Source organism: Sebastes fasciatus, chromosome 21, assembly GCF_043250625.1.
Source record: "Sebastes fasciatus isolate fSebFas1 chromosome 21, fSebFas1.pri, whole genome shotgun sequence".
Taxonomy (NCBI): Eukaryota; Metazoa; Chordata; class Actinopteri; order Perciformes; family Sebastidae; genus Sebastes; species Sebastes fasciatus.
This window is the reverse complement of record NC_133815.1, coordinates 18,524,925-18,552,578: the sequence shown is the minus strand read 5'-3', so window position 1 is coordinate 18,552,578 and position 27,654 is coordinate 18,524,925. Positions and strand designations below refer to the sequence as shown.

Genomic DNA, 27,654 nt, shown 5'->3' with positions numbered 1-27,654 from the left:
ATCTGAAAACAGAAGAGGCCGAGCCGTTCCCCATGGTAGGCCGACTGAGAGACAGACTGAGAGACTTTAAGAAAACGTAATGACAGGAAACAGACGGATCTGAGACAGAGGAGTGTCCAGAGAAACACGAGACTGGCAGAGACATGGAAAAAGATACATGTAGACAAGTAAGCTGAGAGATAAGCAAACAGAGAGGCAGGGAGGTTTAGGAAGGAAAAGGATTTATGGCAGAGAGGTATACAAACAGATTCAAACAGGTCGATCTAAACTAAAAGGAATACTTCACCCACAAAATGTTTGTATATCATTTACTCACCGCATGTTACCTTGAATTCTTGAGGAAAACGTTTTTCTAAGAATCTAAAAATGGAGAAAAGTTGTGATGAATTGAAGTAAACGGGGTCCAGGTCTAACAACAGCAAAACTATATCTTATATCGTACTATTTAAAACACTTCCGCCACTACTGTCTCATGCTTGCGCAGACGCGCTGCGACTCCAGATTGGATTTTTTATGTATTTTTGCTATTGTTAAACCTGGACCCCTTTTACTTCAATTCATCAAGACTTCTTGGTTTTTGGATTCTTGGTTCACCGTGGAGGCATGCATGAAAAACAAAGTTTTCTTCAAGAATTCAAGATAACACGCAGTGAGTAATTGATATACAAATGGTAATTTTGTGGGTGATGTGTTCCTTCAAGATAGGCTTATAGATAGAGAGACAGATAAAAATGTCGGGATGCATATAGATAGGTAAACATCCCACATAGGCAGACAGGGAACCCTAATGCATAGACACAAGACATACCTTGAGGTACCCTCAAATTGCATTAGATATGCTATGTTGTGTCTTTGTTAGCATGGAATCATTGTGTCATTTTTATTTGCTTTGAATATGAAAGAGAAACACTCGGGAAAAGTCTGTTCCATAATCATCAATTTTAAATAAATATTGCTTGGCATTTACGTTTGCTAGGCTGTTATTAAAGGCACTTTAGATGCATAAATGTAAAGACAGGCTGAACTACAGACGCTGACAAATACAAGGAAAAACAGGAATAAAAGAGTGCACATGCTTCATTACAGAAGAGCCAATCTCGGAACCCATCGGCTATCGGTACGATAATGATTTAGCCTCTGGGGGTAACGGACAGTATTTCTGAGGTTCTGGTGTAGCCAGTGGATATCCGGATGACAAGTAGCCAGTTTGTGCAAGGGGCGTAAGATAATATCGATACATGAGTATTGCGATATTGCTGTTATTCTGTCTTTCGGAGGATGTAGCGGGCACACTTTTGGCATCATATGAAACTAGGAAACCTAGGAAACAATGCATGACAACGGAATAATAATTATTGTCTCTCGGAAGGGTGGAAGTAGTGATGTTGTTATACCGCCGCAAAACAAAGTATCCTTCCCGAGGCAACTCACAACATAAATGCTTCACCAGAAGCTTTTGCTGCTTTTAAAAGGCTCTCAGCCTCTCAAACAGATTATTAGACCGGTAGCACTGTGCGCTGCTTTGCCCTTTATGCCTCAACAGCTAGAGGAAGGATCCATTTAGCACCTTTGTTTGATAGAACCGTGCCCCAAAAAATCTCTGATTAGAGGGAAAAACACATAAACACACACACAACTTTGGGCAATTCAGTCATGTTGAAAGTCTTTAGGTGATAATGAAGCTATTAACAGCATCCTAATTTGTCACTTTAGTAATTTACTCCATTAACCTGATGTCATCACTGTGAAATAGTCTCACACAGATTTGCTTATTGTGAAGTCGATTGTGGAGGCTGGAGACTACTGCATTCAAGACAAAATGTTGATAAAGGTCAAATTGTTATTTTAAAGTTTTCAGTGGTAGACAGATAGAGACGTGAAGTGCCTTTGGGGAGGGACAAGAGGAAGGAAAAGAACAGGGAGGGGGGAGTTGCCATAGAGACTAAGGATCAGTTAATGTTGCCCTAGGAACAGCAACAGATGCTGGAGTTAATGAGACGCTACATTGACAGCACACTTGCTGATTGTACAGACACACGAAACTATGAAATGGACATAAATCAGTTACAACTCTACTGTGCAATTACTTCATGCTGTATTACCATTTCACCATTAACTACTAAATACTATTAAAGATCAATATATTGTTTCTAGTTGAATAATCAGTTATTTTACACATTTTTAAAAGCAACATAATAGTGTCATAATAGTAATACTAATATCCAGTTTGCAGCTACCTGTAACCTAGCTGGTTCTCATTGACTACGTTTACATGCACAAAATATTCCAGTTTCTGCCCTTATTCTGAAAAACAACCTACTAAGCTGTTTACATGGCTAATGAAAAAGAATATTCCACTCCTGTTTACATGCTGCCGTGCATAGCCCGATTAACGTAACCTGGGTCGGATTTGTTTGACTTGAATGTCCAGCAACTCGTGTCAATTTCTGCTCGTGACATGCATATGTTATTTGAAAATGAATTTCCGTCTTCACAGGAAACAACTTGGTTAGGTTTAGGCAAAAAAACTACTGTACTTGGTTAGGTTTAGGAAGAGATCGTGGTTCGGGTTAAAATAACTATAGTTGAAATACTTGGTTAGGTTTAGACAACAAAACTACTTAGTTAGGTTTAGGAAAAGATCGTGGAAGTGACGTTACTTAAGTACGGAAGTTACGTGACTCACACGGGATTCGAGCACCGGTCTTCTGGACGAAAGTCCGGTGTTTTTTGACCCACCTATCCACCCCGGCCACCTCCCTATGTGGCGTTTTTGGCTCTTTATACTTCCCGGTTCACTATTACGTGGATTAAATAGGAATTGATTTTTTGGGATATATATATGAATTACAGTGCATTAGTTTTTGTAGGTATAGCTACGAACGGTGTATGAGAACAGCCTGCTTTGAATCCACTTTGATGTGTTTAAAGTGCTATATGACTTGAGTTGAGTAAAATGGTGTTTGGAACTTTTTCTAAGAGCGGTAATGACCTTGAGGCAACAGGTACTGACAGTGTTGTCATTTTTTGTTGCCATGACAATAATTTCAGGTAAGATTGTTGCTGCTGAAGTTCATCTCTTCTTTTACGATCGAAGTCTACGAAAGCAGAACAGGGTGAAAGCTCATGGAGCAGTAACATGTAGAAACAGAGAGGACAGGCATGCTACTGTCTGGGTTTTTGTGGTAGTGGGTTCTGGTAAGTGATTGCACTGCACAAACCTCAGTGGGAGGCAGTCAGTTTCAGCAAAGCCTCCCTATTCAGCATCTTAATTATGCAAAACAAGTAAACAAGACAGGCACTGGTGCATTTCTGTACCAGTCTGTGAAATATGGAGATATCCTAAACCAGCAGGCAGCAAGGGACAGAGATGAGAGAGGAGGAGGGATGATAAGATGAAATAATGTTTTGACTTAGTGCCATCAAAGAACAGTCTGAGCCGAGTACCAGACAATCACACATTCTACATTGAAATTTCAAATTCCTGCCGTGTTTGTCAAATTATATTGAAACTTGTGCAGGGCCTGTTCTGGGCGTACCAGTTTGGAGCGTGTGACCTTTGAAATTAAATTTAATTGTAACTTATTGGTTGCCTAAAAATGTCTTATTCAGTGTTCGGTTATACTTAGATGTCCAAATTGCACCAAATTTGACACTGCACTCCGTTCGGTCCCCATCAATACACCCGCCAAGTGTGAAGTACATTGAATGGACAGTTCTTGAGATATGCAAAGGACACACAAACGGATATTCCTTGCTTTATACTTAGCTGTGGCAAGAGCCTTTCACCATTTACAGGTTGCTATAGAAATTGAAAGCTGTATTTTAAAAGAAGGAGGAGAGGGATAGATGAGGCAGAGACTGAGCTGTCACTGGTATGAAAATAATCTTCCAGCAGCCCAGAAGACAGCGAGCTGGATGGCGTGATGGTAAATCGCCTTGTGCTGAGTTTTTTTTTCTCCAACTTGTGACTGCCTGATGAGTGTCTGGCTGTGAAACAGGTTGACTAATCCTGAAAAATGGAATTGAAATGCTACCTGAGGCTTAATATAGAGCTGACTTTGTTTCATTAGTAGGGAACTGACTTAGTCCAGTAACACCAAACAACAGGACCTGCAGGCTATCAGTAACCTCGTCTTAGACTTAGACACAGCGAGCCACTCAGGTTTCTTTTGCTTCAGTTATTTGGGATCTTAACGAAATCGAAAACTGTGCTGTATTCAGAGCTTAACAAGATATTTAAGGCTGATGTACAATAAATTAACACAAACAATACCTCCAATGTAGTTCCAGCATTATCCCAATATCCAGCTGCCCTCGATCATAATTCAAATACCACAAATACATAGTTATTAATTCATTTGTTTTCATCACACTCTTGAAATTGCCTGTTTAATTAAATCCGGGATAAAGTGACCGCCTGGCACCTACTAGTAACATTTATGAATCATACATCTTCCCTGTTATTTCTGTAGATTCATTTTGTCTCACGCAGCATGGTTCTTCGTCCAATTAGCTTTCGGTTTTAGGAGCCGAGCTCAGCGCTCAGTGCTGCTGCCCATCGCGGCCAACAGACGGCGTGCCCTCCGGGATAATGAGGGTGATGGTAGGAGGAGTAGAAGACTGTTGGTGGACATTTGATGACAGTGCTGGTAAATGTTGTCAACACAGGCAGAGTTTGTGTTGATGTGACAGAGAGACAGAGACTGCGGTGGGTGGAGTAGACACGTCTATGTTGGCCACATTCATTCATTATGAATAATGAACTTGGATTAGGCAGTTGCTTCACAGGGAATAGTAAAGCCGCTGGGTATTATGTCATTAATTAATAAAAAAGAATGAGACACTCTCTTCTCTCTCAATTATGAACTATTTAGGCACATTCTAATGATGATAATGAATAACACATGGATGAACTAAGGGGGAAAAGATTGTTATGGTGTGAAGGAGAGGTGGAAATACAGACAGGATGTCTAGCAGGCCGACTCCCGAGAGGACCAGCTGCTCAACTTTCATGGGCATCAGGGAGAACGGTATCTGAGTTGTCCTTTTACTTGTGGCACTAATGTCAAACATTGGATATAATGTTTTCTTTTGGAAGATAAACTTTGTTCTTAGAGGTGAAATCCAATATTTTTTTGTCAGCAGGATTTGGTTTGGCTTAAAGGAACAGTTTTTATTGGGGAGATGGTGTTGTACAATAGTGCTGCCTATGTGTACTTTTAGCTTCTTACTTGTACTTTTACATTTGAGAGGGTAAATGTGTATGTCTTACTCCACTAGTGTTATGACAGATGACAGCTTTAGTTACTACACAGATTAAGATTTGACGTGATACCATACGCGAGACACATTGCTGATGTTGTTGTTGGCACAAAATAGCCTGTTTCCACCGGTTTCCACACTCTTTTCTTACTATGTATTCCTCTAGGTGCAACATAAACTTTGCTCCGTGTTGCAAATGCAACACTTACAGCATGTTCCTATTGTTACAGGTGACCCCTCCTCCCCCAGGTCTACCCTCAACCCGTGTCTAGTGCCTTCATTGGCTGTAGGAGTCCCTGACAGGTCCAGATATTTAACATGCCAGATATCTGGAATGTATCTGCAAGCATCGGTGAGCCTCTTGGCTGGTGTCTTTGAGCATCGGGTGCCGATGTGTGAGCCGATTTGCCTCTGATCTGGGGCTTTTGTCGGGGATCTCCAAAAACTGTTGTGGACCAGAAAATCAGGACTAAAGTTGTTTAGTATGAACCACGCATAAAGTGGCGGGGCAGTGACAAAACCCACATGACAGAGATACAGGAAACTGACTCTCGTTTCTGAACGGTCTCTGGTTTCACTGAAGTATTAACTAACACTGGTAGTCACCTGGCGGAGCAGGTGATGTCACCAAGAATGCTTCTGGAGGGAACATCATCTCTTTATCTGCATGTTTGTGTGTTTTTCTGTCTGCACTCGTTTGTGCATCATCATGCAAATTTAGCCAGAGTACAGAGTTCATCGGTTGTTCATGTCTTTATCTTCAGACTGGTTTCTAAGGAACTGCTTTCTTGCCTGATAACTGTAATTAACACAAAGACACCACCGACTGGAGTGCACTCTTTGACCTGTGGCAAGAGACAGAGTAGATTAGCATAGTGGAATATCCTCCCTGGGGTGTGTAGCGTATTAATAACCCTCCCCCTCCTCTCTCTCTCACACACACACAAACACACTGTGAGCTTTCAATACCATCATCCATCCTCCCTCCATCAGCCCCCGGTTCTTCAGACGATACCCCCACCATCACCGCCAAACATCCCCCCTAACCATTTCCCCCCCAACCCCCCATGTGGCTGGAGCCGGCACACTGATGAGGAGCCAGTTGCCATAGCAACAGGAGGCAGTTGCTTTGGCGACTAATGGGAAGAGGGGCTACGGAGGAAACAATGTATGCTTAGCGAGGATGGGGGTGTTGTGACGGGCTGCGAAGGAGATGCGATGGAGCTATAAATAGACGTCACTAAAGACTCCGTCTCCCTCCATCAGCCATTTCTCCTACACCCCCCGCTGAGATTATCCTCCTCTCTCTCCACACCTGGGTTCATCACTCCTCCTCTCTATTTCTGCCTTTCAGAGGTGAAGTAGCGTGTCTGTATTTAGGCCACGGCAAAGGAATTTCTCACTTTTTTTTAGCTGACTTGCTGTCTGGCAGTTTCAGATATACCACAGCTCAGGAATAACCTCCATTGGGATGTATAGAACAACCTCATTACACATTACACAGACAAGACAAAAGGGCTGGGCCATATAAACTATAAAGACATCTATTGTGATAGAAACACTTTCTCAATAACTAGAAACTGAAAAAAACACAATCACATCACAGATATGAAGCTATTTCGAATCTTTTAACATAATATGCTTTTGTTTTGGTATCAAAAGTTCAGATGGAAAGACAGGAGCAATGAGCACTGCTTTAAAAATTACAGCCGAACGGTCATAGCAACCTTAAACAACAATAATTAGAATATATTAATATCTAGTGGTGGGATAGAGAATCAATCCATCTATGTATGTTTTTTATGATTTTGAAATTGATGTTTTAATGCCAGAATCGCTATATTTGCTTAATTTGAGTCAATGCGGAGGTAGAAGGAAGTTACCACTTTTATTGTTGTAGTCTGAGTAACGTGACGTCACATCCGTTCCGTATCCGTCAACCAAAACAAACCGCAGCGAGCCGAAACATGAAAGTAGAAACGTTGGAGGGTCTGCATGAATACGACCTGCACCCTCACATGTTAAATCCAAAGTGGTAAACACTACACATACAGTAAAGTATGGAAACATTTTGGGTTTCACACATTAACAGGAAAAGCGGAGCTAGACATCACGGCTAAAGCTGCATACTAACTCTGTCATAGACAGGAAACGTTATCGTATTGCGGTAATGTGCGGTCAAGCGGGCAGTTGCTCTCATCTCCGTGGTCAAATGGGCCGACGCCACAACTGTAGAGCACCCACATACTGACATTTATGTTAAATGCATTCTAGAGACCACCTTGGAGAAATTACAAGAAGTATACACATGTGACTACGTCCGTTTTTTAAAATATATGGAAATAAGATTGATTGGATTATATTCACCAGAAGTATAAAACATTACATGTCCCTTACAAATTAAAAAGAAATTACCACTAATTTGTTAGGGAAATGTCTTTATTCTTTGATTTTTGGGTTGCTGGAAAAAAATTTAATAAATAATTCCTGACAATGACTGATATATTTGACTTCAGGACATCTCTGACTACATACATGCTGAAAATCAAAACATTTTACCGTATTAATTTAGATATTTTCCAAAGTAAATGTCCGTAGAAGTGTGTGATTCAACTTTTCCCCATGGTCTAGTGTTAGAAAAATTGCAATAAATCGTAATATCAAATCACAATACTTGTAGAATCACAATACTTAAAAATCACAATACATATCAAATCGGCACCCAAGTATCGTCATAGTATTGAATCGGGAGATCTTCGTATTGTACCAGCCCTATTAATATTATATAATTTATTGATATCAACTGGTATAATGTCTTCAATGTTCTATTGTGGAAAACACAGCTGTTTCCTGTCACATTGACCCTGAATCAATGAGGCCATTTAAAGGTGGCACGTGTTGTATTGGCCACAGCTTTTGTTTTGCCTTCCTATTGTAGTAGTCTGCACGGGTTATTAGGCACAATGCTTCTGTTACGCAGTGGGATTATACAACACTTTGTATAGTGTATGTTTGTGTGTGTCTATGCTAGCCAACCAACCAGACAGGGTGAGGTCATCCATTTGGTGGGCTGTGTGTTTGTCCCCATGGGACTCTGGTGTCAGTTTGGTACTTCAAGAGGCAAGCAGACAGGGAGACGAGACATTTAGAAAAAAAAGAGACAGATCTGACACACAGAGGACACAGTGACAGTACACCGACCTGGAGCATGTCTACCCACCTGCCAGCACGTCTTCATGCAGGTGCGATGTGTAAAAATGACGGCGAGTCTGTGGGATCAGGGTTTTGTGATGCAGACAGACAGGCAGGCAGGCAGGCAGGCAGGCGGGCTCGGGGAATGGAGCAGGCTGCAGCTGATGTGACTGTACAGTGATTGAGGTGGTTGGCATTTTGGTGGAGGCATGCTTTCCAACTGTGGTGACAGGCTGCCTTGTAATGGTGTCCAAACATGTAGGCGTCGTCAGGAGCTGTTTGAAACCGACTGAAGGAGGGACGAAGGCAAACTCCGATCTCCTGAACCTATTACAATCATAATGTGGTGTAATGGTTCCCACTGAGAAGCAATTTATCCATTATTGGTATCAGAAATAACCCTAGCTGGCCGATGTAGTATCCACAAAATCAAGAGAAAGGCGCTTGCACAGTGAATTAATGCTCCCCAAAAGAGTACAGATACAGCTTTCTTGACATTGTTTCCGCTTTTGTGCCCACATACCTGGTGGAATATTGAGATGTGCATTCTCTAATTTGTACTGTCCACCAAAATACTTCGGCAAACTTTTGAAGATGACCTGGTCAAACAGGCGTAACCACAAAAGCCCAAAACCACAAGTGCAAGCCCTAAAGCTGGGCTCTGCTGCCTGATTGTTCCCGACACAACCCCCCGCTGCGCATCTCCTCACACTTCCTTGAAGTCGAGCTCATGGTGGGTCACCAAAATACCAAACCTGCGTGCACCGTGGTGAAAATGCCACATCCCTGAAGCAAAGTCCCGCCATTCACTGTGTTCTGCCAAGAACAACAACAACATGATTCTGTGTGCATTCGTGAACACGGTAAATCAGATGGAAAGCTTTCAGAAGCTTCAAAACCAAAAAAGCAACAACAGTTCAGTCCTTAAAAAGCTACACTGGCTACAACAACATGAGGAAGAAGACACTATCTAACTGCTATGCCAGTACATTGTGAGAGTGATTTGTAGATGGAAGTCATCTTTTTGGCTCGCTGTAGATGAAATGATGCCAGTTTATCAGGTAAGAATGGGGATTATTTCTCGATCGATATGATACAAAAACACATATAATGTGTATATATATGAGAAAGCAGGGTTCTTTGGATGGCATTGTCTAGTTTCTACCAATAGAGATGTCACTGAGCTGTCAGCTACTGTATGGAGTAAGCATTTCTAAAGAGGAAGATGGATTACTTTGCTAGATTCAGTCAAACATTTCATTACTACTACGTTGTGATTTTTTGATTGGATCTCTTTTGATTTAGACACACATTTGTCCACTCCCATTGAACAAAAAAAATGTGTGATTAATCCCGATTAACTATTTTATTCGATTGAGAGTCCTAATCCATGCATTTGTTTGTTGTTGTTTTATTCAGTTTTGTCTATGGGCTGCCAGAGTGCCAGAGAGATTTACTTTTGCTTTCAAGTGGCTCCCCACCTTTCCCTTTTCCAATGCCAGCTTGGCATGACTCTTTGGCATGACTTTTTTTCCAGTGGGAAAACATGGAATGAAAACAAAGCTCTTGTTCATTTAGTGTTTTATGAAGCAATTCTTCCTCTGGGTATAAAGAACCTCTCGCAGTTGTGCTTTAATTTAGTAAACAATTAGAAGTCCAAATGGAAGAGATTGTTTCCAAGAACCTCTTAAAGTTGAACCTTCAGAGTTGGGGGTTTTTACAGTTCAAATGGGTTTGATATTGAAATTAGGATTAAAGAAAGTAAAGGTAAGGTTTATGATAAAGGTAGAATTTGGATATGTGTTTTTATTTTTATTTGATGGCCCTCAAAGGACACATGTATGTGTGCATTGATGTACCATTCAATGTACTTCATTGACATTCAGTGCAACTGCTCCGGAGCACCACCAAATCCTCAAGTGAAGCAGAAAACCAACTTCTCAGAGTTCGTTAGAGCAAAAAGCAAGATGCAGTGGACAAACCAGACAGAAGCATTGTACCCTTCAGCCTTTCATCTTGTCGTGTCCTGTCATGGTGTCAGGAAGCGACGTGTGTACCCATACCAAAAAACAGAGATGATGATGGTGACGGCCAAAATGCCGAACTTAAGGCTTCACAATGGCCGTCCACAAACCAATGGGTGAAGTCACGGTGACTACGTCCACTTCTTATATACAGTCTATGGTCCCTCCTTGCCCTTTTTCTTCACTTTGACCCCTTCTTGCCTTTCTTCTACACCTTCTTTGTCCTCACTCCTTTGACACTCTGATCTTCCTTTCCCTCCAGCCTCTTCATCCCTCACCTACTTCCTTCTTGTACTCATCATCCTTGCTTCTGTCTCCCACCTCGTCTGGCTGCTCTGATCATCTCTTTCTTTTCTTCCTCTTTTCCTCCCAAATATGTGCAACTGTCATCCCTACTTCCACACTCAGTCCTCATCCCCCCTCATCTGTCTGTATCCTCCTCACCCTCTGTCCCGCTGTCCCTCGCCCTGTCCCCGTTTGCCTGTCTGCCTGTTACAAACCATTGTTTTCTGCCGACGTTCAGCCTTCAGTCCGAACCGACAAACACAGGAACGTCTGTAACCGCCGGCTGTTTTGACTGGCACTGGACACACACACATACACAGAGCTCAGCCCAGATCTCCAGGCCCATGTCTCTCCATCTTACCCACCCTTACTTTGCCATCACGTACTGACCTTTGACGAAAATTCATGCTGGGTAGCCTCAGATGATCCATCTATATGTAACAGTACCTTTGACAGTTTACGTGTATTGAATATAGCCTGTATATAAAGGTGGATGACATGACAGCTCCCCAAAAGTGAAGCCAAAACATCTGGATCGCCCCCTGGTGGTTGGCTGCAGTATAGGTCATAAATCCCGCCCCCTCCATGTTAGTGGATAGGACATGGACCAAACTAAAAAGTCAAAGTAAACATCAAACAATTTTTTCCTACACATGGTTTCTGTCATTTTAGGTAGTTCTTATCACGCTGATGTATGTTCAAGTGTTTTCTGATAAGTTTGATTTTAATTAGTTAAACAAACTATCTGTCAACAAGCAAATAAATTGTCTACAGACCGGTCTCTAGAGAGCTCCAGCCAGTTCATAGCGGTCTGTGAGCAGGACAGCCCGGCTGGCGAAGTAGCGACCCCGGCAGGCGCTAGCTAGCTGTCACGGCAGTTTGTGGAGCTTCTAAACTCCAAAAACGTTCAAGCAGTTGTTCGATTCGCCATCTGATATCATAAAACCGTCAATATTAAAAATCTACACAGTTGATTTCTCGCCACAAAGATTTTCAGAAGTGAATTTAGTGATGAAATAGCTACGAAAAATGTAAAAAAAACAAGCCATTTTTGGCTGTTGTTTGTAACCGTAGCCTGTTGCGGTCCAGCACTTTGCATTGTGGGATACAGTAGGCGAGATAGACTGGTCCGATGCATAATGGAGATTTTTCTGAATCGGCACGACATCCGGGTACTTTTGGCATACTGGAGATTTTTTGCTTTTGCTCTACTACATACCACATTTTGGCCAAATCAGTACGTACTACTAGTATCGTATGAGGTTTCGAATACAGCCTCTGGCTCCAAATGATGTCAAAATCTCAAGATGGCAGCTCTCGTATTTGGGATATTTTGGCTTCACTTTTGTACAGTGGGAGGAAGTGGAGACGTGTCATCCATCTATATACAGTCTATGATATTGACATGTATTTTAATTTAATGTGTTCAGTCATAAAATGATATGTCGATACCATCTTATAGCTGCACATCTGTAATACAATAAATATATTATTTTTCTGTATATTTCTGTCTCACTCCGAGGTATGTTAATAGCTTGTCTGAAACTAACAAATAAAAGTATTTTTATAATGACGTTTTGTGCAGGTTGTTGTTACCCAGCACCTGCAAAGATTTTATGGATGTGCCTTATGATGATTCCAAGGCTTTTAATGTGAAACATCTGGGCAGGAAGGGTTAAGTTTCATTGACGGAAGCTGAACACCGATCAAAGTAGAAACAATTAGAATTAATTAGTGAATGAGAACAGTATTTCTCTCAAAAATAAAAAGTTAGAGCACTAGAGTGGAAATTATGACATCATCTTATGTGGTTGTACTAAATTTATCAAAAAAAGAGGTCAACGTTGGATAATGTAAGGTGTTTTGGATCATTCTCAAGTTTTTGCTGTATGAGGCATGCGGTTTTCATGTGGCAAATCACTGTAACCTCATTGGAAATCCCAGTTTTGGTGCGATTGAGAAGAGGGAATAACGCAAATGGAGCTGAAACTGCTTCTGTGCAACACGCCAAGCTGAGTTCTTGTTAAACGCTTACAGGCTCGACTCGGCGTGTTCGCCTGAGTTAGCCTGAATTTGTGCATGTATGAGCATATCTGTCTTACATGAATGTTTCTTACATGCTACGTGGCAGAATGATAACCCAGGTGGATGCACTGTGGGTGTTAATGTGTTGCATGTTTTTTTGTATTATGCATATAGACTCTGTGTTTGATTATCCAAGTGTGTGTATATGAGCGTGGTAGTATGGAGTGTGATCCTCCACATGTGACCAGATGCAGTCTGACAGACAACAAGGTCTCTTCACCAGAGGCTTCACTCCTCATCCGTCTCGCATAGCTCCGTTTCCCATCTCCCCCTCTTCTTCTCTCATATTCTCACACAGTTCATGCTATTATTTCTTTAGTCTTCACAGCTCCTTCTGTCGTCTCCTTTCATCTGATTCGTCCCTCTCTCTTTCTTGCTATCTCATGGCGGAGCAACGGGTGTCTGCCGCCTTACAACAAGGACCATGTTTGTAACAAGGAGGTTTTATATACTCATGCAGAGAGGCTTTAAGATTTGAGCCTAGAGCATATTATATTTGACATAAAACACACCTTCAAGTCAGATAAAAGAGAGCTAATAAACTACAGAGAAGGTGTGTGAAAGGAAGAGTAGTAACAGGTCAGATAGAGATAAATGCTAGCTAGAAATTCATTGCTCTGCTCTAGAGGGCATGGATGGGATGTGTGGAGCGGTATGGCTTGGAAAGGTCTTGAGTTCAAATCCACTCCCCCCCTCCCTCCGAATCGCCTGCTTCAGCCCTCAGTCAATCTTCCCCAGGGTGAAGACAGAGCTGTGTATGTGTGTGTGTACGTTGTGCTTTTTACCATAAGACAGAACAAGAGAAAGAAAGGGGTTGAGGGGAGAAAAACGTGGAGTGAAAGAGAAAACTAGAGGGGTGGGGGCTTACTCACTCCACCACAGTGGGAGGGATCTGGGAACTGGCAGCAGCCAATTGGCAGCCACAACTGGGTCACGTGACTACTGTAATAATCAGTGAGAGAACCAGAGAGAGAGAGAGAAAGAGGGAGTGAACGAGGGAGAGATCTGCACATCCAGTTCCCCCTCAGTGTGTGTTTGAGTTCAGAGCGGAAGCACAGCACGAGAGACCCCTACGCACACACTCAGAGCACACCTGAGTGACTGAACGAACAGGAGCAACAGCGCAGGACAACAAAGGAAAGAGGGAGAGAAGGGAAGAGAAGTGGTGAAGATTACCTTTAGACACCTGAGACTTAGACAAAGACCGACTGTGACACAAAGAAAGGGGGAGAACGAGAATAGAAAGGAGAGACAGCATGTCTTCTCTCTCCAATCAGCAGCCGGGCTCTCCTTTCTCAGAGTACAGTGAGCTGTGTAAGGTGCCGTCGCTGACGCCCACCGTGCCGGCTCAGAGCTGGGATTGGCAGCCCCCCACAGGCATGGACATGGGCACCCCGAGGGGCCTGGTGGTAGGTGGTGGGGCTCTGGCACCGACTGGACTCACGGATGAAGACAAGCTGTGCTTCTTCGAGCAGCCGGGCAGAGGCAGCATGGATGCAGAGCTGAAGGTGCCAGGCAGGGTTGGGGGCATCTCCGGAAGCACCTCGCTGGGTAACGCATCACTGGGCAGCGCAGGAGAAAGCCCAGACAGCCCTCTGTCCTCCTCCCCATCTCCCTCCCCAGCTTCCCCAGGAAGACTACCCTCTACCCTGGGATATGGGGGTACCAGCAGGGTCTCCCTGCCACCTGTTCCTGGATCCCCAGCCAAGCGTATGGAGCTCTCATCACCCAGTAGTGCCATGCCTCCACACTCAATGGGAGCCTCACTGATGGAGGCATCCCCAGTAGATGAAGACTCGCCATCTGAACCATGGAACAACTCCAGTTTTGCCGAATCCAGCCCAAAGGTCGCCATGCCCCAGGTGGCCCCTAACTACTGCGTCATTGGAGTTGTCAATGACAACCATTTGGAGAGGGCCGACGAGGTTGTGGCTGGAGCTGGAGCTGGGGCAGGCCTGGGGGCCCGACAATTATCAGATGGCTCTTCAGGGGACAACAGCGAGGAGGAAGAGATAGAAGAAGAGGACGCAGAGTTGGAGCCCTGTTTTATGGGGCGAGCTCAGCAGCAGAGGAAGGCTATGCGCCGTGCGATGTCCGAATGTTCCCACCTGTCGGTACCAACCAGTCTAGAGCTGCCTGATAAATACCCAGGTGGAGATGGGGCAGAACTGGACCAGCTGGCGTCACCCATGGGTGGTCCTGGTCCACGTCGCTCACCACACTCCATTAAGCGCTCACTTACCGTAGCGGAAGATCAATCCCAGAACCTGCCGCACACCCTCTCGGCAGCAGGCGCCACACAGAGCGACCTGCGGCAAGACCCGCCTGAACCCCGCCTCTCCCTTTCCCCATTCCCACCGCTGAAGGACAGCAATGCTGGCTTCCCTGTGTCACCACTAGAGGCCCCAGTGGAGAGCTTTAAGGTGGAGAAGGAGTCAGGTGGCATTGTGCTTTCAGTGCCCCTCAGCCCCAAGGGGTTCAGCGGCATGGATACCAGCTCCGTTCTACATGAAGGGGATACTGGTCGCAAATCTGACATGGCCAAAGAGGCGGACTTTGACGGCAATGAAGCGGATACTAAACTCAACACTAGTGCAGGTGTAGACTTTGGAGCTGGCAATAAATCGACATGGGACATTGGTGGTGACCTTGCCACTGGTGGCTATCCCAGCCTTGGCTTGAACTCCAGCACTAACCCCTTCATCACAGTGGATGGTAGGTGGAGGTCTTGTTTGCAGTCTCCCCCTTTTAACTGTACTTGTTCACCGACTGTCAAAGTCTGACCGGCAAACAGGTTGATATGGCGTTTGTAGGTTACATTTTTACTGCCCACAGTTGTGTTTGCAGGACGCAGGATAATGCTATCAGACTGCTTGAAAAGTTTTGTGAATATGAACATGTAATATAGGAATTAATAGATCAGACTGTTGCAAAAAACAATCCGGGTACGATGCAAGGTAGAGTATACAACTGAAAATCTCAAAAGATATGGTGTCACCCTACTTTAAAAGTGGTGTGGCTGGCAGTTCAACACTGTAATTCATCCGTGACACCCAGAAAAGGGGTTTGGTGCTGAAGAGTTAAAGTGGGTGCAGCATGCAGAAAGGGAATTAAGGAAAGCTGATGTATTGATCAAGTATTGTTTTCTGTTTGGTGGCTTTGCGAGCTACAGCTACCAACAATCCCAATGACTTATACAAATAACTAATACCCTTATCATTGAGGACTACTGTATGGTGAGGAAAATATTCTAAAGATCTTTTCTTGTGCTCTCCAGTTGCCTACATGCATGCAGATTGTGGGTGTGTTGGTTTATGATGAAAGCAGCGATTGTTCATTTGTTGGTCGAACGCTTCATTTATTCACAGTCCGTTTCAAACCAGACTTGGTTTTCCGGTCTAAGCTTGCAAATGGCTTGGGGTTAGGAATGGCTGCGGAGGCAGACTGAAAGGAGGAGTGTCAGACAGCGAGAGAGACGGAGAGTGAAAGAGATAGAATGAAAAGCTGAGAGCAACAGAGCAGCCTCCCCCCCCCGTGGGCTACTTGACATTCCACAATGGTAGTATCTGTCTCGTGTTGGTCAAACACCGCGTGCCAATTTTAGATACAGATCAGCCACAATATATGTGAATAGATCAGTTTAAAGTGTGTGAATACTGGGACAACAGGTCCTGATTTTTTGCATTAGTGGACACAGGTGGCTGTCCACATGTGCGACTGAGTGTGTCTGTTCATGTGCATACAAATGTGTGTTGCAGCACAATGAGCTCGTAGCACGAGGTCGTATAGTCGCTGACTCTCCAGCTGACATTTAGATACAGGGTCAGGGTAACACATCTCATTATAGCCGATGGAGGCTCTGTCTTTGTCCAGCCTCCTTTTCTGTCATACGGCTTCCCTCATTTTCTGTTTGTCTACAAGGCTGTCTCTTTCTAGCTTGTTCTTCTGACTTCCTGTTGCTCTGAATGCTCATTAGATTCTTGGTGAAGACAGGCAGAGCCAAGATGGCTGAAAGCGGGTCACGGTCACGTCGAATGATGACCGCCTGTGAGTCAAAATGGGGGTCACTGACTGGGAAGTGTAGCCCAGTATGATAGTGCCCTCTAAAGTGACCATGTTTCTTTCACTCTTTGTCCCTCTCCCACTTTTTCTCTCTTCTCTTATTGTCCGTCTCTTTGTCCCTTTCTTTTCCTCTTTGCTCGCGCGCCGTGGTTGTTTTCGCCTCCCGCCACAAAGCCAAGTGTGGCGGAGGCTGCCAGCCTGGCCACTGGAGTATTAAAGGGGCAGTGATCTTTATTTTTTCTGCCCCCCCTGAAGTCTAAACAGAAGCATTGCGGAGTCATCGAGCCACAGGCTGTGTGTTTGCTTTCTTACCAAGGTCATGGAAATATTTCTGCTGCTCCTGTTGTTGTGTAAAAGCCTTTTTACGTCCACTCTGGATAAAGCATAAGCACATGTTTTGGAGTATGTTTTCCCCAAACAGTGATGTAGTGTAGCCAATGCATGCGGCTCCCACTCTTAGAAATAAGGGTTCCCAAAAGGGTTCTTCCTGAAGGGCTGAGATTCTACCCAGAACCAGTTGCTTCTGAAGAACCCCTTTTTAAAGAAAGTGTTTTTCAAAGGTTCTTTGTAAGTATTAGGGTTCCATTAAGAACCCTTTTCATCCAAAGAACACTTATTGGAAGAAAAGTTCTTCAAGGATTGTTGAAAGCATGGATGTAAAAAGATCCTCCCAACCACACCCACAAAAACTGTGATTGTGAAAATATGATTGTTGTGGGTTGCGCTGCACCACATCAGCCCCAGCCCTTTAGGTATTTCATAAGGCCCAAGGCTGCTAGATGTGGTTCCCATGGTCCCAGGCTAACCTGTTAAACTAAAACCACAGTTTGAGTGGAGAAAGATCTGTGGGATATGAAAGGGAAAATAAAAAGGTTTTTGGTAGAACCCCCTGGGTTGGTTCTTGTTAGCATCCTTAGAATGTGGAAAGATTCTGAATAGAACCTCCAAGAGGGTTCTTGGTGGAGCAATTACACCATAGAAGGGGTTTCTGTAGAACCTCTCAGTGGGAGGGGCTCTCGGTGGACCCTTTCACAGATGGTTCTAGATATAACCCTTTGGCTTCGTCCCGAAATTCCATACTAACATGCTATTTAGTAGGCTAAAAGAGTATGTGAGATTTTTTAGTTTGTCCAAAACCTTAGTATGAAAACAATAGTACACGCTTAATATCCCACAATGCAATACAGTAGTGAAGACGACGTACATAACAGACGTTGACGGACAGCTCTGTAACGTCAATAACGCTTCAATTTAACTGTAAGTAAAATGATTCACTTTGCTAGGCTTAGGCGGTAATTCAGACTTTGATACTCACAAACCGTCGTTTTGGTCACATGAGGTTGGCATGGGTTACCATGGTTACACGTCACCAACCGGCAAGGAGGCTGTCAGGAAGTGACGACGTAAATTAATGCTCAGTGCGTCCGAAAAGATACAAACTACTGTTTACTCACACAAAACGATGTTGAACGGTAGTACACATATTTGGGTATGTAGTGCCGAGTATGCAATTTCAGACGAGACCTTTCTGTAGATCTAGGATCTAGATTCTAGGTGGAACATTTATAAAAGGTTTTTCCAGGAACCAAAAAGGGTTCTGCTATGGGGACAACCCAAAGAACCCTCTATGGTTCTACTTAGGACCTTTATTTCTAAGAGTGCATGAGCTGCAAATGTGCAACATACTATAGCTTTGTCTCAGCTCCATCTCTCTAGAGAGGTTGTGGGAAATAATGATAAGCAGATTTGAAAAAGGAGGAGGAGGATTGGGATAAAAAAGGGAAATAAAGAAAAAGGGAGGGAGAGATGCAGATGAATGTATAATGGAGGAAGTATAGGTTTAGTTGAACCATGCTTGGACAGATTAGGAGGGCGCAAATAAGGGAAGAAAGATGAAAAAGAAGAGAGAGGAGACAGATGGTTAAATCAGAATGAGTGCTAGTGAATATAAGTACTGCACAAACCAGAGATCCCACCGATTTGAAAAGAAAGGGTTAAAATAAACCAAAAGCAGTCAGAGTTCAGTCCATCAGCTTGCATTCCGACAGACGCAAAGCAAACCTCACGCTAAACATACGCCCGGAGCCAGAGTGTAGATCTTCTGTCATGTCAAATTATTTCTGTCTCGTAATATTTCCGGGTTTCAGGCAGACTTTCAGCCGCCTTCGCTCGCAGAATCAAGCAGATAATTGTCACACAATGTTCCGCCGGGCGGGCACATTGAATTGAATGTTCTCTCCAGCAGCAGCCCAGTGTTCAGCTGTAGTAAAAGGCTTTGGGACATGGGCACGTGTTTGCTTTTGCTAATGGTTGTCACAGTGCTGAAATACAGCAATGTGTGCAGTTTTGATTGCATACTTGTTTGTTCGTCTTTGTGTGAGCATATTATTTCTCTTCTCTTCTTGCATTAATGTCATAGACTGTATATAAAAAGTTGAAGTAATCACCGTGACCCATTGGTTTGTGGACTGCTGTTTTGAAGCCTTGAGTTCAGCATTTTGGCATTCGCTATCTTGGTATTTGGCCTTTGCCAACCAGAAGTGACACGAGAGGATGGAGCTATGTACAACCGAACGCTGAATAAGAGATTTTTAGGCGACCAAAATGTTAACAATTAACTTTCATGAACTGAAAACACACTGTGAAACGGTTAAAGTCCTAAGACGAAAACATTGACAACTCCCAGACCGGACAACGGCGTGGTAGTGACCTGTCAATCACAAGGTGGCCACGCCCTAAAGCATCCCCAGCTATATACCAACTTCACACACATACTGGAATTAGTAGTACAACGTTTTCCAGTGATGGCAGATTTTACAATGTTCACTAAGTATGAACTTTCATAAATCCATTTAGAACTCAAGTGAAAGATATGACCAGTTGAATCTTGCATTGTCATGGTTACAGTGCCATCAGGAATTGTTAGCACCTAAAGCCGAAGGACTTTTCAAGGTGCAGATTTGCCTAAATGTAGTATTTATATAATGTAATATTCAACTTGAGGCTTAAAAATGGAGCTCAGCTGTAGCCCACAGCTAATGCACTGACTCAAAGGCACTGTTATCTTCACCCAAAGCATAGTGGGAGTTGTAGTGCCAAAATTCAAAACATATACATTCCAAATGGAGATAAGAAAAAGAAAGACAATTGACACATGAGGCTTAATCCATTAAAGTTTTAGAGGGCCAGCCCTACAAGAGTAGACCTACTAGAGTGTCCAATCAGCGTGGTTCTTACATCTACTGACTCTGTCATGAGCCTGTACAAATACAGTCTATGATTCAAAGGGTTCAGCAGCTTCACTGTAGACTTGTTGCAACTCATAACTGAGCTGCCAGTGAGTCTTTATTAGACGGACAAACAGAAGGCCTCACACTTCAGATAGGACATTAACCCACCAAGTCCTCCCTCCACTCTGTTACCACTTCACAACCACTTTCAAGTGTCCACCACGTTTGATGTGCTACCAAAGGGCAGTGATGGAGTGGAGCTTTCACTTCACACGGAGTGCTGTTGTCAAGGCTGACAAACTCCACTCAGCCAGAGAGCTTCAAGTGTCGTGGAGCAGAGAGTGACAGGGGTTTAATGAGAAAACGCGTCTGCTAGAGCTGATTTACGTAATTCACTTGAGGAGCCAAATGAAGGCTTCAGAATTTGGTCATGAGGAGTTTATTAATGACCACCATACACATTGAAAAGACTTTTAAAATATTGAAGTCTGACACCCTCGCACATCTAAAGACAATGTGTCTTAAGACTCAGAGTTTTTAGCCCCGTTTGGGACAGTGGTTGGCTAGCTAGCTATATTAAACTTGTTTGATTTTATCAGAATGTCAAGACAAGAAAAAGACAGACGTAAGACAGCTTGGACTGAGTTTTATGACCACCTTAGACTAAACGATCGAGATCACGGGAGCGCGCCGCAACCTCGAGCAAAACTCTCGTGATTTTATTCCGACATTGGAAAAATGTCTGCAACAGTGAAATCGCTTGACAAGTCGTTTGTTGTAAGGTGGGCTTATTTGCTTTAGATTCTTTATAGAAGATGATTGACTTTTTCTATTGCTTTTCACTTAATTAGCTTCATTGGGGAAGAAAACCCCTTCAAGAACTGAAGTCTGAAGAGACCAGTGTAGATTTCCCCACATAGACATTCTTAAGTATATGCATATGTATGTCATGCAAATTATTAAATCCCAATTATTGCTCTACAAATGTCAGACGGGCCTTTTTTAACTTACATTTCTAAAAAATATGACACAGATTAAAGAGTTTTTTTGTAATGGGAGAGTAGAGTCTGCATATTTTACCATATTAATGAGACAAGAAGAAAAAAAACGTAGCGTTGAGGCGGTGCTTAACAGCCCTAAATGAGCTGTAAGTGTTATCATTATGCTAATGAAACCTTTAAATGAATTGGCTCGCTGCACCCAGATGCTCATTGTTCTCTGCTGTCCTGAGCCGTCTATTCTACGAGGCAACCCCGGTGCGCACCGGTGCCTCAGCAGCCCTGCTAATGCAGCAGCTTGAGATCCAGCTGAAACGGAGGTCTGAAGGTGCGTTCAGACCAAACTCAAAGCTAATTTCAGAGGTGTGAACGCAAGTTCATATTGTCATGACTGAGTTATTACTGACATCATGCCTGACCTCCGCTGTACCAGCATGTTCTCATGAAATATTTCCCTCAGTAATGTCCCCCCCATCACCAACCTACACCCTCAAGGCACAATGAGATTGATGCTTCCAATCACAAGCCCTGTCAATAATTAATGTCCCTCCCCAGGGAGGTGAATGATTGCTTTTTTTCTTTTTCTCTTCTTGTTGCCGGATAGTCCGACCACAGACGGGTTACATTTTGAGCTCCATTTAATATCCGTTATTCCCTTCGCTCCCATTGGTGTGCGGTTTTAGTGCTGTCTTTATCACATTTGTTGCTAGAAGTTGCTGGTCAAAGGGGTTGAGAAAACCACCAGGTCAACTTTTATCTGGTAAGAACTGAAGCTGCAGGAATGGGTAAAAAAACTGAATCTAAGTATTTTTAATAACAGGATGAAGAAGATAAGAAAGCGGATAATGGACAAGGGTACGGAAGCCCCTGAGAGGCAAGTGAGAAAAAAAAAAACTGGTGATCCTTTTTCTAAGTGTGATCTAAATTGTTCCTGTGTTTATGAATCCAGAATAGGTGAACAAAAGATTTATGAGAAAAGTCTTTCTAAGTTCATTATATATATCTTTTTATCTGTGAAACAGGTGGAAAAAAAAGCTTTGCCAGAATAATTTTTTACTTTACTAAGTTACATTTTAGGCCTCTGCGATGGCGACAGCAGTGGCCGGAGGCATTATGTTTTAGGTCCGTCCGTCCGAACGCGATATCTCAATAATCATTGGATGAAATTTAAGTTTGGCACAACTTGGACTCAAGGATTAACTGATAAGATTTTGGTGGTCAAAAGTCGAGGTCACGGGCGCCTGGGTTAGCTCAGTTGGTAGAGCGGGCGTCCATGTATTAAGGCTTGGTCCTGACCGCGGCGGCCCGGGTTCGAATCCGGCCTGTGGCCCTTTCCGCATCCACTCTCTCTCTCTCCCCCCTTTCAAGACTCTATCCACTGTCCTGTCATAAAAATGGAAAATGCCCCCCAAAAAATACTTTAAAAAAAAAAAAAAAAAAAAAGTCGAGGTCACTGTGACCTTATGTCCATCCCATTCTCTTGATATCTCAGGAACGCCGAGAGCGAATTTCTTCAAATTTGATACAAATGTCCACTTGGACTCTAGCATGAACCATAGACTGTATATAAAGATGGACGGCGCGTCTCCACTTCCTCCCACAGTACAGAAGTGAAGCCAAAATATCCCGGATATGGGAGCTGCCATCCTGAGATTTTGACGTCAATTGGAGCCAGAGTCTGCTCAGTAGTGATCGGGCGCTGGAGCCGCGATATCAAGGTCACCTGCCCGAACCAATCGCAATCTTTGGAAAAAAATGATTTGACATTTATTAGTTTGTTTTTCATTTGTGGAAAGTTGAAGAAGTTGGGAAAAAAAGTTTTGGCGGGTGAATTTTTTTTTTAGTTTTATCCGTTTTCAAAGATTAAAAAAAGTAACATAGAGAAGTGATCCTGGCAAAACTTGTGTTCCCAACCTGTTCCACAGATGAAAAACAAATTTGAGGAAAGATTATTCTAACCATTGTTTGTTTTTCACCTGTCATAAACACCGGGGGAAAAACAATTTAGATCAGACTTAGAAAGTGGATCACCAGAATATGTTTTTTCTCACTTGCCTCTCAGGGCTTCCGTACAAAGGAGCATTGCAAACAAGAGTAAAAGAAAGAAAGAGCATTGTGGGAAAGAGTGTGAGAGTAGGTAGGTTGGGTGTCACCGGGCTTTCCACAGCTCTGACACATATCAGATTTCTGCCCTAATTAGAGGATCGGGTTGATCTCCTGAGTCTCTCATTGTTTACAGTTTAGAAAATGAAGGCCATGTTTGTTTATTTGCTTCCATTTCTCTTGTTCCCCTCCCTTTGTCTTGTCACACCGCTGTCTCGCTTTATTTAGGTCAGGGTTTTTTTTTTTTTTCATGTAGATAGTCACCTATCTGTGTTCACTCTGTTTGGTCTGATGTCTGTCACTGTTCCAGGTCTGGGGTTGCTGTATGTTATGTAAGCTAACAATGTCATTTCATTCTGCTCAAAGGCTTACGCCCCAATTCCCTTGTCTTGTTCCCTCCTTTCCTTATATATCCCATGTTGTCCTCCTTCTATCTCTCCCAGTCCCTTGCCTTTTTAAAGGTCATTACTGGCATGGTACCATTTTCCGACGTAGCTAGAAAACTGAAGCTAATATAAAAAACAACAACAACAAAACCATTCCTAACCAGTTCTTCTGTTATTTACCTTTGTATTCCTACTATAATAGCCTTTCTACTTGTATATATTTCCCACGCTGACACAGACTTTTTATTTGTCCCTTGTCCTGTGTGGTACAGCAGGTAATGAAGCCTGGAAGAGAAATCAGAGGCTATAAAAGCTGAAAGTAAAAGCCAGTGAGCCAGTTGATCAGCAATATTGTGATACATGTGTGGGCTTCAGTACACAAAAAGGCGATAGACAATGTTGGCAATTAATTAATAAATAAATATGAAAAAATATGTTTTTAAACCATTTTAAATATATATTAAAAAAATCATATTAAAAAATGTTTTTCTTTTTTTTTTTTAAATATCTTTTACATTTATTTATTCAAATAAATAAATATGAAAATATATATATTCGTAATGTCTTCCAATAAGAGAGTTTATTCCTGTTCATCAACATTCCCACTCACGCTGTTGACGCTGTTAGGGACTGTTAAAAGCTATTGCTTTTAACACTACACACTACATTGTGTTTTTATTTATATAACCTGCTGACATAACACCAAGTTTTTTATGAGTGTTTACATTGTTTGATTATTAGAAGATCATAAATTTATTAGTGGGCTAATAAGCCCCTCCTAAGTTATGTCTTGTTAAGCACAGAAATACTTATTTTGTTAAGAAATTTTAACCCAATATGGCGCCCACGTTGACATATCGCCACAACAGGCTGAAGCGTTCAATGCGGCGTCTATGTGGTCTATGCTATCAACTATCAAACACCACCTGGAGACTTGAGTCCTGTCCTTCTGGACTTCTTTAACCTTCCTCAACCTGTGTGCAGCTACAGAAATAGACCATGAGTTTGTCCTTGTTCATAGAGCACTTCCTGCAACTGAAAGCACATTTATACATTTCACATCCACATATGTGGCGAGGGTCTGCAGGGGTCTGTGTGACGTATGTTTCTGTGTGTCCGGCTCACAATGGATTGTGGATTGTGAAGGCTACACACTGCTTCTGAATCTGTTTAGTTGCATTCATTTTAAAAGTGTGGACATCAGAGGATCCAGCTCGTAAACTGGGACACAACTCGAGTCAGTAGCTCTGACCGTGCTCAGCTCACCCTGTTGTTAGGTCATCATCACCTGAGGTCAGTGGGTGCACATGTTTCATTCAGTGAGTCAGCACGAGAGAAATATCTTCTTTTAGCTTGTTTACACTGCGTGATATTTTGGTTTAGCCGGGCAGCAACATCATCCAAACTCGTAGTATTTTGTTTTTACTCACATCAACGAAGCAGGTCTGAAATATTCCACTTCTTTTGCAAATCCGGCTTCAATTTGCTCTGTGAATTCTTCCGTACTCAGTGTAGATCAGTGTTATTATTTTTTGTTGAAGCCCTTCAAGAGAAACTACACTTTCAAATAAATAGAAAACTTGGTGCAACACAAAGAGCACTATCATCAGCTTGTTTCCATCTTTGGCTTGAAGACATACATACAGTACAGTACAGACATCACCCCCTATATCTTTATGTGATACTGTATTGCTGCCGGTATGGGTCCAAAGAACCTTGAGAGTTGTTCAGGGACGTCTCAGCAGGTGTGTAATCATTGATACTGATGAGACAAAATGTTCTTTGTGTTGCCAATGTGACGCACATGCAACTAAACATTTTCATTGGTCGCATTGGTGCACCTCATATTTAGCAGGTCTGTCTCTGTGTGCGTATGTGCGTAGTATTATTTTTTCTCCACTGGGTCTTCTGTGAAGACCCGCCCCCTACTACCAAATTTTGGCGAGGAATATTTGGCATTGCCGTTGTTGTTGTTGTGGCACCAAAGTTTTTGCTGCCAGTAACTGTGTGTGATGTTGAATTGGATAAGAGGACTATTATTTATAATATATTGGTAGGATTTCTAACTCAAATCATCTTTCTTTCCAGTAAAATCCGACAAGACGGAGAAGACAGAGAAGAAGGAGGAGAAGCTGGAGGACAACGTAAAGAAGGTGGACCTGTTCGACCCTCTGGATAATGCTGAGCACAAGAGCGTGAAGGTGGAGTACGCGTTCAGTGAGACTCCAGCCACGTTGGAGAAAGAGATGGAGAAGGAAAAAGAGAAGGAGAAAGAGGCAGAAAAGGTGAAAGAGAACGAGAACGAGAAAGGGATAAAAGTTAAAGAGGAGAAGGAGACAGACAAAGTGAAGGTGACGGAGAAACAGACAGAAAAGGTGGAAGAGAAAAAGGAGACAGAAAAGGAGAAAGTGAAAGTGGATTGGATGCAGCAGAACACAGATGAAGAGGATAAAATGAAAAAGGGAGAAGAATCACCAGATAAACTGGTGAAGACAGACAAAGTAGGAAGCGTGACAGTAGTCGAGAGCAAAATGGAGAAAACAGAGAATTTGGAGAAGGTGGACAAAAATGAAAAGGCCAAAGTGGAAGAAAAAGCAGAGAACAAAAACACTGAGAAGCTTGAGAAAACAGAGATGAAGGATGTCAAAGAGCAGCAGGATGACAAAGTGGAGAAGACCCCAGAGCAACAGCCGGCACCCGTCGAACTGGAGAAGAAGGACACCGAGACAAAGACGACACCAGAGGTGGAGGACGCCAAGAAAGAAAAGGCTGACACAGACATAGCAAAGAAGACAGAGAAAGAGGCCGAGGCGGAGAAAGAGGCCGAGGCAGATAAACTGGTGGAGAAACCGGCCGAGAAGCCGGCGCAGAAGAGCGATAAGGAGGAGAAGCAGGACAAAGTGCCGGCCAACAAAAAGACTGTGGAGAAAAAGGATGAAAAGAAGGACAAGACTGCAAAAGCAGACGGAGGAGAGAAGGCCAAGAAAGCAAAACCTGCAACCAATGGAAGCAGCGCCACGCCGAGCAGAGACCTGGCTAGTGCAGACAAGAAGACCAAGGTAGGAATTACTGTAAGCTTTAAGGATGGGAAGTTTCATACTGATAGAGCCATAGAATCTATACTGGAAACAAACATGGTCAGACTATTGGTGCCTTCAAATGAAACTTGTGTTTACAACATGGGAAGTCGTGTACACAATATGCTTGGCGTTCAAATGGTTAAGTCGTGAGAACTCCGCTGCTGAGCAACGGCAATATTAACGCTACCGTCGGTGTCTAGAAGCCACAGAGGATGACAATTTAGCAAGCTAGCAAGTGGGCAACATAATGCAGTAGATACAAAGGCATAACGACAGAGGAAAAAAAGATGAGGCCGTTGGGAATATCAACATTTTCCTCAGACATATTATACAATTACGAAGAAAAACAATATATTCACTTATTATGCACCGAAAAATTAACTTCCACAGCCTCCGCCATTTCTGACAACGTCAACAAACACGTCACAACTCATGAACTCGGAGCTTTCAGAAACTTTCCACTTGCGAGTTCGTAAATACCACAAGAGGGGGGCGTTCATATGGCCTCCTCTAGTGAACATGGTAAACACGACCCCATTTGAAGGCACCATTAGTCATTAGTATCACATTAGACTAAGTAAGACATTACACAAACTCATGCCCATTTCCAACCTGAAAATCAAGGTAAGTTGTTTTTTTATTTTATTTTTTTATTTTATTGCAAGCAGTATTGTAGGATTAGTTTTAATGTGTAATTTTAAGAAGGGACACTATGAGGTTCAGCCCAGTGTGAGCTTCAATAGACCATCAACACGTGACACAGTGTACAATGCTTTATTTCCCAAACGTCTTGGCTTCACCAGGGTGTGTTTAGGGCTGGGTATTGCTACTCGCAGTGTTCATTTTGAAAACTATTTTAGATTTAGTCTTAGTCTTAAAATGAAAATGCTTCTTAATTTTATGAAGAAAATGAAGTAGAAGCGCTGCTGGGTCTTTGTTGTAAT

At 42.9% G+C, this 27,654-nt stretch overlaps 1 protein-coding gene across 15 annotated transcripts in view; it reads left to right on the top strand.

Moving 5' to 3' along the window:
- LOC141759304 (uncharacterized) overlaps positions 1-27,654 on the top strand; it is a 126,245-nt gene that overhangs the window by 78,267 nt on the left and 20,324 nt on the right. For 13 of the 15 annotated variants that reach the window (XM_074621275.1, XM_074621270.1, XM_074621276.1 and 10 more), the window contains one exon: positions 25,719-26,689. In XM_074621275.1, the coding sequence (XP_074477376.1) occupies positions 25,719-26,689 (971 nt within the window). Of the gene's footprint in view, positions 1-13,834; positions 15,567-25,718; positions 26,690-27,654 lie in introns of those variants that run through there. The other 2 variants (XM_074621283.1, XM_074621282.1) reach the window with 2 other exon arrangements.